The following is an 18989-nucleotide window of genomic DNA, read 5'->3' as shown; positions in this document are numbered from 1 at the left end:
ACACCATCGTAAGTCCCTAGCCATCTAGCAACCCTTCGAATGTGTAATAAATTTTCCCCGTCTCGATAGACCGGAGTGGTGCGGAGGGTTGCTGGTGGATGTACGACGACTACCTTCTCCTATCGGCATGGAGAGTCTCACCACATGCAAGTCATGGGTTGGCTGGTTGAGTCACGACGAGAGTGACTACTGCTGCGAGAGCGCCTGCTTGCATTCTTCCGACAACACGCGTGCGGTGTAGATCGCTTTTGAGCAATCGTCCGATGTGGTTCCCGGTTCGAGCATAGAGAATAGTGGTCCAGCGGCATAAGCCTATTTTTAGTGGTTCATTCATAAGAACAAGTAGTGAATTGGAAGTAGTGACGGCATTACTGGCCTATTTTGGTTCTGGCAGACTATTTTAGGTGCATTAATTTACGGTGCCAACAGTACTGTATATACGCTGAAAATAAAAACGTGCACGACGTGTTAAGGCCAGAGGAAAAGTGTACCGGGTGCGGTTATATTCGGAGAGAAAAGTGCGTGCAGCGGAGAGAAAACTAATCGATATTTTCTTATCTCGCAACAATGGGATACGACGAAGTTTTAACCCATCTGGGAGGCTTTGGACGGTACCAGAAAAAAATCTACGTACTATTGTGCCTACCGGCGATATGCTGTGCATTCCACAAGTTGGCCGGAGTTTTTCTACTGGCGACACCAGACTACCGATGTAAGCTTCCGTTCGAGGGGGATAATGCCACGTACGAGCTGCCGCCTGATGTACTAGCTATGACGTATCCTATGGATTCATTTACTAAAAAGTACTCCACATGTACCTATTTGGATGTCAACTTCACCGAAAGCTATTTGAGGGGTGGAACACCGGCCAAAGAAGTTGTCAGCTGCAACCACTGGATCTATGATCGATCACGATATGAAAGCAGTACAGTAACCGAGTGGGATATGGTTTGCGATCGAAATTGGCTGCGAGCCTCGGCAGACTCTCTATTCATGGTCGGAGTCATGTTGGGCAGTATTGTTTTCGGTTACCTCTCAGATAAATATGGACGAAAACCGATCTTCTTTGCTTCTTTGGTAACGCAAGTGATCTTCGGAGTGCTGGCGGGATTAGCTCCGGAATTTTTCACCTACACGATTGCTCGAATTCTAGTTGGAGCCACAACTTCCGGTGTATTCTTGGTGGCCTATGTTATAGCAATGGAGATGGTTGGCCCCAAAGATCGTCTGTATGCCGGTGTTGTCTGTATGATGTTTTTCTCGGTTGGATACATGTTAACCGCAGCCTTTGCTTATTATATTCACGACTGGCGCTCACTGCAAATTGCGCTTACCCTGCCGGGTATTCTATTTCTTTCCTACTGGTGGTTTATTCCGGAATCTGCACGCTGGCTCATCTCTAACAACCGTCCAGCGGAAGCTATCACTCTCATCCAGAAAGTCGCAAAATCCAACAAAGTCACTGTTCCCGCAGATGTCCTGGACCAACTGATGGAAGAAGACAAAGTTGCCCTAGAGACCGACAAAAATGAACCAAAACCTTCCCTGATGGATATCTTCAAGCATCCAAATCTACGCCGAAAAGCGCTGCTTATCTTTTTCGATTGGTTCGTTAACAGTGGAACTTATTACGGTCTCTCTTGGAACACCAACAACCTGGGAGGAAACCCGCTACTGAATTTTGTCATCAGTGGGGCTGTGGAGATTCCAGCCTATTCCTTCCTACTGCTCACGTTAAATCGTTGGGGAAGGCGTACTATTTTGTGTGGTTGTATGATTTTCGCTGGAACCATGCTACTGTCTACAATGTTCATTCCGGACAATCTGTCCTGGTTGATTGTGGTTATGGCTATGCTTGGCAAGCTTGCTATCACTTCCAGTTACGGCACAGTTTACGTGTTCTCAGCTGAGCAGTTTCCGACGGTCATCCGGAATGTTGCCCTCGGTGCCGCCTCTACATCGGCTCGTGTCGGTGGAATTTTGGCCCCATATTTCAATCTGCTCGGCGATTACTGGCAGCCGCTTCCCTTGCTCATATTTGGTGCAATGTCTTTCGCCGGAGGTTTGCTGTCACTGCTGCTACCGGAAACGCATAACCAAAAATTACCGGAAACCATCGCCGATGGTGAGAATTTTGGCAAGGTGAAAACAGTGCCTAGTGAGGTGGATCGAGACCTGGAGAAAATGCCGGAAGAATTGCAGGGTTTGAATACTGCTGCTGCGGCCTCAAATGGTGCTGTAGTGATGAACTCCAGCGGTGAAGAAAAATCGCCTGCCAGCGTTGCTGAACATAAAGATGAAAAACATTGAACAAATAGGAATCACTGAGCGTGTAGGCATTTAGTACTTTTATGATAAGTATTCGTAGATGTAGATTACTCGGGTAAACAATACCCGATACTTAATTGTAGATTATAAGTATGAGTGAAACATTCAGTTGAGAGTGCCGAGAAAAGCTTATCAATTTAATCGCATCGATTTCTGAACAGCTTTGTTGAATTGGAGCGTATTCGCTCCGCGTGTAGTCAAAAAAAAAGGAAGGTAAATGAGTTTTCCTCTTCTCGTCGTTCGGTTGCCAACGACGGAAGATATCGTACGATGTTTTGCTTCTCGCTTTCGTCAAATTTCATCATCTGATCTGATGCTTGCTTCGCAATTGACGCACCAACGATGGCAGAAAAAACGAGGGAAATGGGATAATAGTTCAGTCATTTACCTTTGCTTCTTCGCGTCCTGGTGTGTATTCTTGCTACGAAAACTGCCGAACTGGTTTTTGAACTTTTCTGAGGAAAATTGTGCTTTGTCGGGAATGAAAGCAGCAACAGCTGTTCAAGTCAAATATACAATGTTTTTTTAATGTTCGATTTGTCACAAAGCTGTCTTATATATTTGAATAAAACATATGAATACTGTGGTACTTATTAAAAAACAAAAATACAATTTACACATATGCTTATGGATCCAAATCCGACCTGAAATTGAACGTATTCCGTGAAATAAAATGCACTTTAACACGAAACAGCTTTTAAATTATCAAAGAAAGATCAGACTACGAAATCATTTTTACGAAAAAGGGAAAGAGGATAACTCATACCCTGCTGGGAATTCCCAATAAATCATAATTAAAAGGCAAACGTTTCCGAAAAAACAGCCACCTGAAGTGCATGAAGCCTCTTCAAGTACTTATTACCGTCGTTTACAAAACATTCGCAAATCTGTACCGTTATAAAAGGCTTTTTCAGCCTTTTGCCATCTCTTCTTTAAAATTGAAAAAAGTTCATTTAAAAAAAAGCGATTGTGAAAAAGTTGACGTGACTATCAAAAAATATATGTTTCAACTACATTTTCTATGTATGAGTTATCAATTGTTCCCATCGCTCTACTACGAATGTGAATGCCTTAAGCTAAAGTGCCACTTCACTGCGAAAGAATTTCAAAACAGAACACGGAAAATAAACCATGAAAAACGTGGTTGTTTCTTCCAAGTGGCTTAAACTAGCATGAAACGACCGTACACACAACAATTATAGTTTGGTTGCCATCGTTCATCATGCACTGCAAGCGACAACGTAGTTAAAATAGGCTGCCAGAATCGACAGTAGTCCGTAATTATGGTGCATACCAATTGTAACGGTGCAACGGCAAAGAAGCAACTAAAAATCAAAAATCATTCAATGGTCGCCAATCATAACTTGAAATGAAAGCGCCGAGAAGTTCGGAATTGATTGCTCTGCCTAGAATTGGTGTCACCAGCCGATCATACATTCCAATTAACGCTTAAGTTGTTTTTATTTTGTGTTTTGTTCCGCAGTCGGCGGTGCAGTTTGTAATTGTTAGTTAGTAATCAAAACACGTGTTATTGGTAACAAAACGGCTGCTACAGCTAGGCTTTATTTTTCTATTCAATACAAACCATCCTGAACTCATAGTTTCACACTCAAACGGCGAAGTGTGCTGCTGATTTGCTTTATTTTTTGTAAGGTAGTAAGGTCAACATCCTCGAGCTAGTAGCACACTTCGTTCTCAAATGAATTCACTTGGTAGTAGAAAAAAGGTGTCAAACAATTGTAGTTAAGTTGATATTAAAATTGTGCACTCTCATCCTCATCATTAAAAAAACCGAAAATCTTTTGGTGATAAGATAAAGATGTATGTTGTATTGCTTTTGCTGATCTATTCTGCTTCCAATAAATTTTCCAAGCGTACGGTAATTGGGACGATAAAATTTCTTTGGAACATTATTAACAATTAAGTAATTAAGCAGCTGTCTCAAATTAAGAAGATGAAGACGATATAAATTGTTTAGAATTTGATTTCTCCGTATGTGTTCACACGACATATGAGCGTTTATATGAATACTATCGGTTTCAGGGTTGTTTTAATAGACGAAATTTGATTAGCCATCAATTCAAACTAAAACATTAACAAAGGCCCGAAAGCAGTTACATTACAGCTATGAATAATCATTCTGCATCATAATTAGGTAGAAGTATTAACACAAATATTCAAGTCTGCTGCAGGTTTTGTTTTCACATCAATTTTTTTGAATATATATAGTTTATTTAAATATTAAGAGAAATATTGCTTTCGAGATCATTTTGAAAAACCATAATACATATATGTAGCTATCAACCAAGAATTATGTATCCCTTGTATACGTTGTTACTAACTAATATTCCGAAATTCCGTGGCACACTTTAACTGATCAACTGGGGAAATCTCATAAATCATGATTTTACTCGCGGAATAATTCATGATTAGAAAAAAACTGTTAAAGTACGGAACAATTGCTGTGCAATCTCATTTTCTCTAACTGGCTTGTCAAACGATCACTAAATATTAAAAAAAAAGACAGATTCGATAAACTTTTCATGACTAGCATCGATGGCAGCGACAGTAACGATGATTTAGCAAACGATAGTAAGAGGCACCGTAGCATAAAATGCACCGTAGCATTGAATTCCAACACCTGCTTCCATATAACGAAACTCTTCACACTGAATCATGAAGTGTCGAGTACTACACAGTAGGGTGCCAATCATCGTATGGGAAAAAATTACCAGAACATTTGGAAAAAAACCATACAAAATGTACACAGAAACACCCTGTGCAACATTTCACCTCAATCGGAATAAAAAGGGGGTGGCACAAAGCAACTGAAGTCTGATCTTTTTGAAATCCGAAAAATCACCCAAGATGAGTGGGGGGGAGGGGTCGGTGTATGTGAAATTTCGGTTTTCGAAAAAAAAATGTGATGTCAAATAACCTAAAAGCGCATAAAACGTCGAGATCTAGTGCCATTTGAAAAAAAAACGTAAGGAATTTTCCTTCTGAAATTGATCATTAGTCTCTCGAAACAACCTGTATAAATAATAAATAATATATACTATAACTAGCATCGAAAACATGTTTCATTTAATTTACGAAAAATTTTGTTACAGGCTGACAAGTTTGTAAGCCCAGCGAACAAAGGCAAGTAATTTTTATGAAATACAACAAGAATTCTTGTTTGTAACGACGAAATTTTAACTATGACAAGGCATTTATTGATTGCGCCGTTTATGAACTAGGGTATCGGCTCTATTATCGTCAGATTTAACCTATTATCGTCCGGGACAGAAACGATGTCCTAGAGTTTTAGTTTCTTGCATGATGGTTCTTCATGATGCAGAGCATCTTTCTGTAAAAGATTATTTTTCTGTAACTTCATTAACCCCCCGGACAATAATTGGACAAACCTGCCGATAATAGAGCCGATACCCTACGCAATTTTTAAGGGAAGACGAGGTTTTTTTTAATATTTGTATGAAGAAAAGTCTTGAAGGACGGAACCGGAGGTCCAGCATTGAAAAAATGAGAACGTAAATTCTAATCTCGATTATACAAAACACAATAGACAGAAGCATTGGGCTGTTTGCAGAATGACTTCTCTTGTATACTACTCAGTCGTAGATCGTATCGTTACAGTAGCGTAACCGGGTTACACCCGGGGCGGAAAATTTGGGTGTCACCCCTTTCCCATCAGATTGCAGTGAAATAATTTTTTTATCAAAAATTGTGGGAGTTAGCACGTTCGTTTTCAATTGCGCTAAAGTTACCATTTTTTGAAAAATTGGTTGAAATTATACCCTTAGGAGCAAATTTATATAATCTTCGAAAGTTTTACCGTGCCCTCTACCTAATTAATAATTAATCTCACGGATGTCACCTTTTTGAAGGTGACCAGTATGAAAATTTTCCTCATGGGTGTCACCCCCTAGAGGGTGACACCCGGGGTGGATCGCTCTCTACGCCCTCCCCCCCTCTCACCTCCCCCCCCTCTCTACGCCAGTGTATTCTCAGAAGTCTGAGTCTGATAGGGTATGGCACCACTTCTGCATAAACTTAAATTCCCATCGACATATGAGCAAAATCATTTCAAATCGCCTGGAAATACGCGAAAATTTAATCGACCATTTTTGATTTGAATGAAGCTTTGCACACGTATTTGGCTTAGCAAACTGAGAATGTTTCACAGGTGGAGAGATTTTTTACACCCATGAGTTACATTCTGTTTTAAGTGATATAAATATATATAGAAATCAAATACTTATTTTCGTGTTCTATTATCTTAGGAACATATTTTTTATGACATAGATACTTTACAGAACTAGTTTCACCTTATATTTTATATACATCATAAGTAAATGATTCGTCATCCACTCTGCATCGACGTTATATTTTGTTTTGAACTTGCAAAGACTTGCTCCATCAGACATTAATATCGTTTTCAAAAAACTCATTAATTTGGCAATGAACACCTGAACCGCAACAGTATCATGATGGAGTACTTCCGATATTATGATGAAGCTGATATTCTTAAGTGTTCCAGATTTTGAATAGTAAACAACGAAGGGATGAATGGTGGCTTGACTATCATTCCAATAACTACACGAATCCCAAATTGATAAAGACGTATTAAAATGAGCTTGACTGTTCAATATTTTTAATTTTGCAATAACGTTTTCGTTTAATTTGCGTAAGCTTGATGAGCACCGATGATCAGGAAAGGGTTTACAGCATTTGGGCTTGGTGTATTCCATTTTCACTTCATTCATCTTCACAAAATGCAAACTTTTACTAACACATCTGGAGTAGTGCAATCGTATTTATATACGAAAAAAGATATTATAGGTAACCCAGTAGTTATTGGTTGCGTACTTTACAAACAGTTATTATTAGTAAACAAGTAGGTAGTGTTGCACGACAAACATATTTTTTTATAAAACATTCGGCAAGGGGGAACGTGTAGGTAGGCTAAAGCAGGTATTAGACGAAGCAAATATTTGCTATTTTTCAATACAGATTTTATTTTGTGCAAATAAAAATCGTACCAAAAATAGCAAGTATTTGCGTCGTCTAATACCTGCTTAAGGCTTAGCGCTTGAGTTATTTATCCAATCGTTTTGTTGTCAAAGAATTAAGTGTATATTTTTGATCAAGTATTCCAATGAACGTATGGTTTTTGCTGGAGAACCATGGACAAAATAAAAAAACGTGTATTTTCCGAAATATTAATAATTTATTGAGCTTAAATTTAAAAAAAATTCGAAAACCGATGCCTTTAGAATGTTTACTACCAAGAGCTTTTTGATTCAAAATGACTCTCTGCATCTTTTAAAATCATCAGAACACAAATATTTTGAAAAATGTTTAAATTAGAATTTTCATATAAAGATTAATCTACCATAAAAAAATATATTCTTTTTTTTAAATTGAAATTTAATGTTTATTTTTAATTTTTTTTGGTCAAAAAAAATTTTTTTTTGTACAGTGTATATTTTTTTATGGTGCATTTTTAATTCCCTACAACTCATTCTCAGACAGTTTTTCTATACAACCAACGGTTTCTGGGTTACAATGCTTCGAATAAAACCTATGCCGAAAGGCATACGCCCTTTTAGAATGTAACTCGTGGGTGTAAAAAATCTCCATCTGTGAAAAATGCTCAGTTTGCTAAGCCAAATACGTGTGCAAAGTTTCATTCAAATCAAAAATGGTCGATATTCGACCATAGGTCACTTTCGCGCGATCTTGCTCATATATAAAAAACTAGTTTGCGAACTTTTATTCATAGCATTTTCTACTTTCGCATGCGATTTGTCAAATGTCATGAACAAAAGTTCTCAAACGACTCTTACCTCATATATGCCAAAGTGAATCAAGTTTATGCCGATCTAGTGCCCCACCCTACCATCAAAACGTTCGCATGTATTAGGCTAGTGAACACTCCACTACTGTCGTTGCACATCTCTATCAGCCAACGGTCATCCATCCAGTCGATCGCCAAACGCCACGTTCTGATGATGTAAACTTGACAGAAAATGTATGATCGAACTGTCAAAACGACGCAAACGCAGAAACAACGAGTCTGTTGTGTTGCGTATCTGATTGAGTTCCCTATACTCTCGTTATCTCTGAATAACATCGATACAGTCTATTGTCCGATTATATAAGCCAGAGCACTATGGGTTCGATCAAGTGTTGGCAATGGACATTATTGTGGTCAATAAAACTAATAGATTTATGTGCATTTAAAACTATGGCAATGCTCTACAAGCAGAAAAATATACAATAACAACGAGAGTTCCAGTCAGCCCCTTGTTCCAGCTGCTCCTCTGAGCATTCGGACATATATCGACGATAATAACAATCAGAATCCGTACGCTGGTTTAAATCTTACTTGACTAACCGAAGTGTATGGGTGAAAATAGGTTCAGTTGTTTCGAGGCGTTTTTCAAACGTGTCAGGAGTTCCTCAAGGTAATAACTTGGGCCCGCTACTCTCCGCTATCTTCATAAACGACACTTCTCTTTCGTTGCCACCCGCATGTCGATTTCTTTATGCGGATGATACAAAAATATTCAAAATTATACTTGGCCTACGCGATTGTGTTGAGCTACAGGAGCATCTGAAACGTTCGTGAAGTGTTGTTGCACTGCTTAACAATAAGTGTTAAAAAATGCAACATAATTTAATTCAATAGAAAGCGTGTCCCTATCGCATACGATTATACCATATCGTCACAGCATCTTCTCCGTGTACAATGCGTGAAAGATCTTGGAGTGTACTTAGATAGCGAGTTGACATTCAATAACCATTATAATAACAATATCACCAAAGCAAACCGTCGATTGCGGATGAATTCTGTGACTTGTTATGTTTAAAAACACTCAACTGTGCCCTAGTGCGATCGAGCCTCGAATCTCTGTGATATAGAGCCCATACCATGCGAATTGGTCCTACAGAATGGAAATTGTTCAGAAAAATTCGGGCGACATGTTCTTCGTTATCTCCCATAGTAAGATCCACTGAACCTGTCATATTACGATAAACGTTGTCGACGTTGTCTACTTGAGGTTCGCCGTCAAATTGCCCAAGCTGTTTTCACTGCTAAACTACTGACTGGCCACATTGTCTGTCCAGCTATATTGGCTCAACTAGACTTAGAAACCAACCCAACTGGTCTAGATTCAATTCTAGCCGACACCGGGAGATTTTCTGAGGCGAAAAATCTCTGGGATCATGCCTTCCATCGCATGAGGAAATAAGCCGTTGGCGTCGGTCCGTTAATTCACGGGTCGTGAGTTAGGGTCCTGGGTGGAGCCGTCTCGCCGGGCGTCGGTGATTGGCACAACAACGGCTCCTGGATGCTCATCGAAGATGTTGAAATGTTTGACGATTTTTCTTATTATCAATTAAGACTTATCTTTGTCAAATGAATGTAATTGTACAAATAAACAATTAAATTAAGTTGTCTTTGCTGATAGACAAACAATAAAAGTCACTGGCATGAATGGTGAGTAATTCATTTATGTTTGTGTTTTATGTTTAATTGTCTTGTACAACATTCAAGAAAACAAGTACAAATGTCCTAAAGAGTAGATTTTTGCCCTCGAAATAAAAAAAAAAATCCCATCTGTTCCCGCCGTTTCTTGTACTTTGAAGACACTTGAAATCGAAGACATTTTGCAAATTTCACCCAATCGACAACCGCGTCAGAAACCAATTGCGGAAGCAACCATGATAATAAAACTTTGGGTCATTGTTTTTATCGCTCAACGACAAACACATTACAAAGCGTTTGAAAAATGTGGTCGGGTAAAAATTGATTTCTCTTCGTCAGGAACTATTTAAACAGGTTCCACAGTGCAAAAATGCAATTGATAATGGAGATTAACCTAACTTTAAACTAAATTCTGTCAGCAGTTTTATACTAATAGATCTATAACTTAAAATTTGGCTTATAACTGTTTGGGTTCACACCGTATAAAACTGATTTATTTCATCAGAGTCAGAATCGTTGTGCTGTATCTTGATCGACCTCCATATCGCATTGCTTTAGTTGTAGACATAAATCAATATTCGATTTAAATGAAAGAAGATCTAAATGAATCATTATTCCAATGTATCACGCCACCACCGCGATGCACAATTTGATGAGTGATGATGAAATTGCTGTTAGTTCGATTGGAACGATATTGTATTTGATAGCACTGGTTGACAAAAGTGTTCTACGTTTGCGGAAAATTTTATTTAAATCTCTAAAGACATGCAATTCCAATCCTAGCCAAGGGCACCAAAATTTACAACAATAACCAATATGTTGTTGGATAGGTAAAATGTTGGACAATTTTGTTATACGGTAGTTGCCATTATTATTTCATCGCTTAGCGGTAAAAATTGATGAAGTGTCAAGAAACAACAACGAACAATGAACCAATCACATGCGAGCATGCCTAGCACAGACGACATGAGTAAACACCTATAATTTTATGTGAACTTCTCTATATCAGTGTCCAAAAATTTGTCAGTCTCCCCGTTCCAACAGCTCAATTATTTTTTGCTTCCATAAACTTAGACTAATGTGATGTCTCAAAGCTTTCAAGCAAAGGCTAGGAAAAAAATATAAGCCACTAAACAAATGAACTGATTCTGTCTACAGACTCTGGGATTTTTGCTACGGACCCGAATTAAAAGTGTTTGAAGTTAATTTCCTAGAAATTAGCCCTTTTTGTTTTTTTTTCAACTTCGTTTGCCTTCTTTGAGGTGAAGAAGAATCCAAATTTTCTGGATAAAGTCATTACAGATTTTGTGTTTCCGGCAAAGTAAGAAAAATATCTCTAGCATTCCCAAAGAGTTATCTAATGTTGTGCAGCTTGTATTCACTTTCGAGGGTAAAAAACAATGAGGCAATACCTGCGAGTTATATTGAGAGTTCTTTCCAACAATTGAAAAATAACTAGAGTGAAATTCTTTTAACTGTAATTTGAAGGTGTAATTGTTTCAAAACATTTTGTAACTCAAATTTGTTGTTTTCTTACAGATTTTCAAACCACGGCGATTGAGGTTCTCTAGTTTCCGGTAACGAGCCCGGAAAGTATTGCGGGTTCGGTTGGCGTGTGAGCTGATATAGCGCCAGCTTTTTAGTGTGGGCAGAGTTCGAAAATTAAAACAAAAAAAATCATATAAACGTGTTTTTGGAACTTTAACAGTATAGTATTGTAAGAAAGGGAAAGCTGTGGCAATAACAGAGCGAGGATTCCTAACTCCACACCGTTTATTGAAGCAAACATAAGCGAAAAAGTTTTCGACCTCGTTGATATTTGCGGTGCTTTCGGGTAAAAGATACATATAACATCTACAAAATGGGCGATGCCATCAACTTCGGACCTGCCTGGCTGCGTAAAGTTGCTACCTTCGATAGTAACGCTGTTAGCAGCATTGGTGGACCACCACACAGCAACAACAACAATACTACTAACACCGGCACTAGCAATAATCAAAGCAGCAGTAATAATAACAACAATAGCAGCAGCTCGAGTTCTGCCGGTGGTGGTGGCGGATCTACTGGTCTATCATCTGCCAATACTGTTGCTGCTGTTGCTGCGGCCGCCGCTGCAGCTGCCGCAGCAGTAACTACGACAACCCGTTACGCACTGGCCGAGTTCCGTTATGGGAGGGAAGAAATGTTAGCATTGTTTGATGTAAAAGCGGTAAAAACTCCAGAGATATTGGTAAACTTCAAAAACTTGTATGTTGAAAAGGTACAATGTCCACTGGCGTTGACTCCTTGCACCGATGACGATGTTGTTCCAGAACCGGATACAAGGGTAAGATCTTTTATATTATTTTTTCATCAACATTTTTTATTCTCAACTATTTTTTAAAGCGAGTATGGCAGTCCAGAAGCATTTCGTTGGGTGTGCCAGGACGTGGGGCTCGTGGTGGTTCGGTAGACCGAGGAAGAGGCCGGGGTAGAGGTCTCTACCTTGGTTACCAACGGTCAACCTCTTTCTACGACGACGAGTCCAGAAGCGTGGGAAGGGTGAGTGATGTTGTTCTTTTGAAACAAAGATGAAAATCAATTTCAACTTCCAAATGAGATACTAATGGTACACTTCTAAACAGGGTGAAAGACCATGGCTGGAACGTAACGGCACCGGTGGAACCCTCGGTAGTAGCAGTGGCATAGTTAACAGCGAAACAGACTGGAATAGTTCTACATCTTCGCCTCGGAAGGAGTTCGGTGCCCGACCCCGACCGGCTAACACGGAAAACTGGCGCAGATCTCGCCCGGATGATGAACCAAGTACAACGGATTGGCGTAGTAGCGGTATCAATACAGCCAATAGTTTGTCATCCGGGTCAAGTTTGCGTGATAAGTGGACCCGTTCGACTAGTTGGCGCGAAGAAGACAGCGGTACAAATGAGGGCTCTGGAACAGGTCGATCTAGTGGGTTGAACAATTTGCATTCATCTGCAAGTAGTGAGCGGGTAATTCCGAACTCGGGGGCTTATAAACCACGGATGTCCGCACTCAGCGGATCTGGAACAGGTGATTTAAACACAAGTGGAGGTAGCAACAGTGGTGCTCCGATTGGCGCATCGAGGCGGAACTGGGACACGGAAGATCAGCTCCCCGAATGGGCAACGGAAAACCCTTCAGATTATGGCGGAAGCTTTGATGCCAGTGGAGCATTCCACGATTCTGATAACGACATTGATGGTAGGCTAGAGGACGAAACTGGTAAGGAGAATCATGTAGATCGGAAAGGAAGTTCGGAAACAAGTTCAAGAAAGAGTGCATCTTCGAAGGAAGGTAGTGCAACAAAAGAAGACTTACCTAATCACGTTTCGGAGAATGAAGAACCGGATGGTGCACCTCAGAAAGATGTCAAAAAAGAGGAGCAACCAGTGCCGGAGCAGCGAATTGACGTTGAAGTTAGTCAACCGAAAGATGATGCAATTAGCCTTAAGGCACTGTCATCGTCCAGAGAGTCCGTTAATTCGCATCCTGCTCTAGTTGAAACTCCGAAGAGTGCTCACGAGGTGGTTGTGGAGAATGATACTCAGAAAACGAATCTTAACAATCCAGTTAACAGTACTAAGCCCAGTGAAAGTCATAATAGTAACCCGGAGATACAGCGTAACGACGAACCGAAAAAGTCTGCTTCTAGTTCTAGTGTGGATCGTATGCAGGAAGTTGCTGACGATATGGTTGCTCAGTTAATTATGGATGATGAATACACTGGTGGTAACGATATTGATCCGGCTCCAGTACCACGTACAATGGACAAATCTCCGGTATTGGGTGCCCAAATTCCTATCAATTTATTGCTTCCTAAAGATCCAGTTGCGATGCAACAGTTGTTTGGAGGAAGTGGTACAGGCAGCGGGAATCGGAACATGCTATTGACGGATGTCAATCGTTCTATCTTGCATGGTCTGGGTCCCCAAATACCGCCGGTTCACCCTGGCACTGATATTTGGTATTACAGGGATCCGCAAGGTAAAGTTCAAGGACCATTTCCCGCATCGGAGATGACCGAGTGGTATCGCGCGGGTTATTTCGATGATTCACTGTCGGTTCGTCGCGCATATGATGAGGTTTACACAACTTTAGGGACACTTGTAGCTCTCTGTGGAGGTGCCATTCCATTTTTAAACTCGATGAACATACCACCGATCAAAAGCAATAGTGTTAACTCTAAACCACAGCAGCCTCCGCAACCTTCTGCTCCGAGCAGCTCATTCCAACAACAACAGAAACCTGCCCCTACGCTTCAACATCTTCATCAGTCTACTCAGCCCCACGAACCGGAACTTTCAGCTCAATTCCAATTTACAAAAAAGTTGCATTTGCTACGCCAACAGAGCATTATAATGCAAAAATTAGCTTCCGCCGACGGTTGGCAACTGTTATCACAGGAGCAACAAAATGCCATCATCGCTCAACATATGGCCCAGCTACAGTTGAGTGATAGCATGCTAATATCACCCTCGCTTCCAACGCCGGCCAGCTCCGCAAATCCTCCAAACCCTGCAAGTATTTTCGGTGGTGTGCCACCACAAGAATCGCTAGTCAATCTCAAGCAGGCGCAGCAACAACAACAGCAAGCCCAAGCACAACAACAACAGTCGCAACCGCAATCTGGCCCCCATCCGGTGCTAGATCAGCTACAAAAAGCCAACAGTCTGAGCAGCGCGTTCCAGAAAATACAACTATCCGACTATGGGCAGCCCCAATCCGGACGGCCTATGTTAGGTAACAAGATACAAAATTGAGACTAATAGAAAAATTTTTAATGCCATTGTTTAATTTCAGGTAATCTAAACGTAGATTCTACGGGTGGGCACGAACACCTTGGACAGCTGATACATAACATTAGCTACAATCATCAACCTCCAGTACAAAACCACCCGCTTGGTACCAATATGCTGTTGAAGCATAACCTAATTGGAAACTTGACGCCGCAGCAACACCAACAGCAGCAGCAACAACAACAGCAACCCCAGCAGCCACCAGCACCGAAACAGAGTATAGAAAATGATCCAATTCAGTCATTACTAATGCAACTGTCTATGCATAAACAACAACAGCAACCTGCAGCGGTTCCCCCAGCAAAGGCACCAGTAGAGCTGATGTCCCCATGGCTGCAAACGCAGTCAATGGCCCCGCAGCAACAGTCAAGCTTACGCCCATTAAGTAGCGGATGGGGCGATCTACCCCCAACGAGTTCTTCCTCGTTTGGTTCGCTGATACCTCCGCAACCTCAATCTCAGCCCCAACAACACATGAGTAGCAGCCATCCCCTTGTCAATGCAAGTAGTGTTGCAAACGAACCCCAGGCGCCATCGGTTGTCTCACTGTTCAAGCACCATCAGCAAGTCGAGAAGCAAAATCAAGAAAAATTGGCGTCTGAGACTCAACAGCCTCAACTTTTGCAGCAACATCAACAACAGCAGCAACAACATCAACTGCAACATCAACAACAGTTGCAACAACAAACAAATCATCACCATCATCAGCAGCAAATCCAGCAGCAACAGCAGCAGCAGCAGCAACAACAACAGCAGCAGCAGCAACCGCAACATTTGCCGCCACAGCAACAAGTGAATCATCATCAGAGTCAACAATTCGAACGTACTCCGCAGAAACAAGTACTTGAAAACATTGTTTCTCAACAACAACAACAATACGTCTCCAAACCGGGTAAAGCGGATGATAAAAAAGAACATGAACATTTCAACCTTCAAGTTCAGCAACAACACCAGGTTCAACAACAGCAGCAACAGCCGCAACAAATTCAGCAGCAACCAGCTCAACACTTCCAGCAAAATGTGAAACCCGAGAAACAAAATGTCAAACTGATGAACAACAAAATTGTAAACAACATCGACAGTGAAGAACAGCCCACTGTTAATAAGACTTCCTCGAAGAAGGGAAATAACAAGCAGCACCCCAGTCAACAGCAGGTGCATAAGCAACATCATGTAGATGATGAACAGGGTGAATTTATAAATCTCAAAAAAGAGATGGAGGAGAAAAAACGCCAAAAAGAGCTCAAGAAACAACAGCAGGAAGAAATGAAGCGTAAGCAGCTCGAGGAAAAGAAGAAACAAGAGGAATTGGAAGCTCAGAAAAAGGCAAAACTACTGGAAGTCCAACGCAGGGAAGCGATCAAGATTCAGGAACAACAACACCAAACGCCTAGACCGGTCACCAAAGTTGCGCCATGGTCCGCTAGCGCTGTCGAAACTGTCAATAGTGGTCCCAGCCTAGCTGAGATTCAAAAGGCGGAGCGAGAGCGACGTGCTGCCCTAGCCCGCCAGGAACAGTCTCTTCGGGAGCAACAACAACAGCAGGAGATGATCGAACTTCAATCTCAGCTCGACAGCAAACTTAAGTGGAACGCTCAGAACATTATGCCGCAAAACATCAAATCTTTGGCGGAGATTCAAGCTGAAGAAGCTGCTGCTGCTGAACGTGCTCGCGAGAAAAATGCCGCTGCCATAACTGCAGCTGCAATTGCAGCTTCCTCTTCGAAACAAGCGAAGAAAGATGATTTGCTCGGAACGGCTGTTTGGCAGAGTCATGGTAGCGTTCTAACCTGGAACACCACCAAGCTTTGGGGAAATTCAGGAGAGGAACAGAATATAATTAGTTCCAGTGGTTTCTGGGAAGAACCAAATCCTTCAGCTAAGAACGGCCGCCAAAAGCAAAATCATCAGCAGTCGGCTCATCACCAGCAGCAGCAGCAGGCAATGAACCAGAAGCAAATGTTGAGCAAGAGCAAAACCATGGGCAGTATCTCGACGGTCTCCTCTTCGAATGCGGTAGCAGCTGCAAAGCAGCAGCAGCAAAAGAATCAACAGCAACAACAAGGCAAGCATACTGTTGCCAACAAGGGACCGAATACTGGCAAGAATTCGGCTGGCCCATCCAACGCTGGAAGCGAACGAAAGGAACGTCCCCCGGCACCGGATCAGACCAGCGAGTTTACAGGCTGGTGCACCCGGGCGCTAACTTCGCTTAACAGTAATGTTGATAGTGAGTTAACTTCTACAGCTCGTATCGTATGGTTTTAAACATTTATTCTCTATTGCAGTTCCAATTTTCGTTGGTTTTCTCCAAGATATTGAGTCACCGTTTGAGGTGAAGGATTACATTCGACTGTATCTTGGTGAGTTTTGAGTTTGCAAGCCTTAGGCACCAATGAAATTCGGAGACTGTTTTAATTTTGTATTTGAAGTAAAAATCATTTTTAATTGAACGTCAATTAAACTGGTGGCCCACTCTTTCAGCCATTCAGTCGTTAATTTGAACGCTTTTTTTTTCTTTTCGAAAGGTGAAACCAAAGAATGCTCTGAATTCGCTAGGCAGTTTCTGGAGAGACGCTCTAAATACAAAAACCTGATGCGCCAGAAGAATGCTCACATTGACGACATGTGTAAACCGGCCCCGGCCATTAACCCTTCTTCCAATGATTTCCAGGAAATCAAGGTAAGTCAGAGTAAAAGATTCGAATAAAATTAATACCAACTAACGGAAAGTTTATTTCCCACAGGGCAAGGGCAAAAAAGTAAAGAAGAACAAAATGACCAAACTGGATAATCGAATTCTGGGTTTCTCGGTGACTGCAGCTCCGGACCGCTTGAACGTGGGTGATCGTGATTATGGTGATAACGCCTAAGGAGCGTAATAAGTTTACATCCTTCACATTTCACTACCAAAACAGTAGAGGAAAAAAACACACATTTACGAAACAGCGCCACAAGAAAAGTGAGGCTTTTTGTTGCTTTTTGTTCGGTTTATAGCAATAGAAAAAAAATGTGCAAAAACTCGGTTACTCTAAAATGATAAAATTCAGGCTTTGGAATCGCGTAAGCAAACAAACGTCATAAACATAGATCCGTGTACTCACATATAAAACAAACATTAAGCTTAATGAAAACCAATAAGATAGGTAGTCATCGATTGAACATTAGTCAACAATGAGCTGATTTCGATGTGCAGAGATTTTAAAGTAGTTTTTTTTTTTTCGCATACTATCCATCATGTGTTTTTGTGTTAGTTTTGGCTCAGTAATCAAACAAGTTTTTTGACTTACTTTCCATCGTTGCTGCAGGATGCATCCTGGAGAATTGATGTGCTTACTTTGCACAACCTAAAGGAGTATGGCCATTTGGTTTGAAGAACGAATGTCGATTTGATTCTGAGCTGGTTTTCAGATCGCGACATTTGCTGTAAATGCCGAGAAAAAAACCTATCGAAGAACAACCCTGTGTACGATACACTTACATTTGTGAATATTATTTATCAATTGAAGAATGTGAAAAGTAGTTTTATTTTATATTTGAATTTTATTTGAACAGCATTCTCATATGTATCATACGCAAACGGAAACAAAGCGTCTCTTTGTTGGGTTATTATTGTTCACTCTACTCGCGTACATACTTTTTTCATAACTATCCTATCTAGTAACGGTTCATTTTTAAAAGTTCGATTCTGAACGAACATGCTCGAAACCATTAGCTATTTTCATACGGTACATCATTTGAGTCAATTATATGTTATAAACGACTTTTTTTTCAATGATAATAACCTTTCTATTGTCCGAGCGCTGAACTTCAACCAACACTATGGCAAACCGTGACATCTGATATGTTATTTGAGTCTATTTCGGACCCAAAACTCACCCAACGAATTTCAATTTGGTTCAATTTTTTTTTTAAACAGATAGACATTAAAATAAAATACCTAACCAACCCACAGCAATTAATAGACAAACGTAGAATGATAAAAACACGAGATACATTTAAAAAATAGCATACGTTCGCGATGACGCCTCACAAATATGGTAGTGTTTTAGAAATCGAAACAATCAGCAAACAAAACCTAAATGTGTGTTTTTTTTAATCGTCAGCTGCCACCAGTAGAGACAGGCATATATCTCAACCCAGTTTTAAGTTGAAGGAAAAACAACAATAAAAAATCAACAACTGTTATTGCAACTATTACTACATCTATAGCTACTATTAGGGTTACACAAAGCTAAGGGAAGAATCGAGTGCGTGCACGCAGAAAGCAAACAACAACTAGCCATTTTCGAGTAAGAATTGAGCGAGCCTTATGAAGGTGTGAACAGACACAATAATTGGTAATT

The 18989-nt window shown here is 40.6% G+C and overlaps 2 protein-coding genes across 3 annotated transcripts in view; both read left to right on the top strand.

The window, feature by feature from the left end:
• The window catches only part of LOC129719086 (GIGYF family protein Gyf), a 43095-nt gene extending 24252 nt beyond the window's left edge, over positions 1–18843 (top strand). The window contains exons 2-8 of one of the 2 annotated variants that reach the window (XM_055670479.1): positions 11366–12152; positions 12212–12367; positions 12451–14587; positions 14648–16873; positions 16932–17006; positions 17172–17326; positions 17377–18843. In XM_055670479.1, coding sequence (XP_055526454.1) covers positions 11688–12152; positions 12212–12367; positions 12451–14587; positions 14648–16873; positions 16932–17006; positions 17172–17326; positions 17377–17409 — 5247 coding nt within the window. In that variant the 5' untranslated portion in view covers positions 11366–11687 and the 3' untranslated portion in view covers positions 17410–18843. The remainder of the gene's footprint in view (positions 1–11365; positions 12153–12211; positions 12368–12450; positions 14588–14647; positions 16874–16931; positions 17007–17171; positions 17327–17376) is intronic. The other variant, XM_055670478.1, reaches the window with a different exon arrangement.
• Positions 166–4639, top strand: LOC129719087 (organic cation transporter protein-like). The gene has a single exon (XM_055670480.1). The coding sequence runs from the start codon at positions 568–570 to the stop codon at positions 2308–2310; it is 1743 nt and encodes a 580-aa protein (XP_055526455.1). The 5' UTR covers positions 166–567; the 3' UTR covers positions 2311–4639.
• Positions 18844–18989: the final 146 nt, after the last annotated feature.

The sequence above is a fragment of the Wyeomyia smithii genome, chromosome 1, assembly GCF_029784165.1.
Source record: "Wyeomyia smithii strain HCP4-BCI-WySm-NY-G18 chromosome 1, ASM2978416v1, whole genome shotgun sequence".
In the NCBI taxonomy this organism is placed as follows: Eukaryota; Metazoa; Arthropoda; class Insecta; order Diptera; family Culicidae; genus Wyeomyia; species Wyeomyia smithii.
Note: the sequence above shows the minus strand (reverse complement) of the source record. Positions and strands in the feature narration are given on the sequence as shown.

Coding starts and splice junctions, on each gene's coding strand:
- LOC129719087 (XM_055670480.1), top strand. CDS start 568: ATGGGATACGACGAAGTTTTAACCCATCTGGGAGGCTTTGGACGGTAC.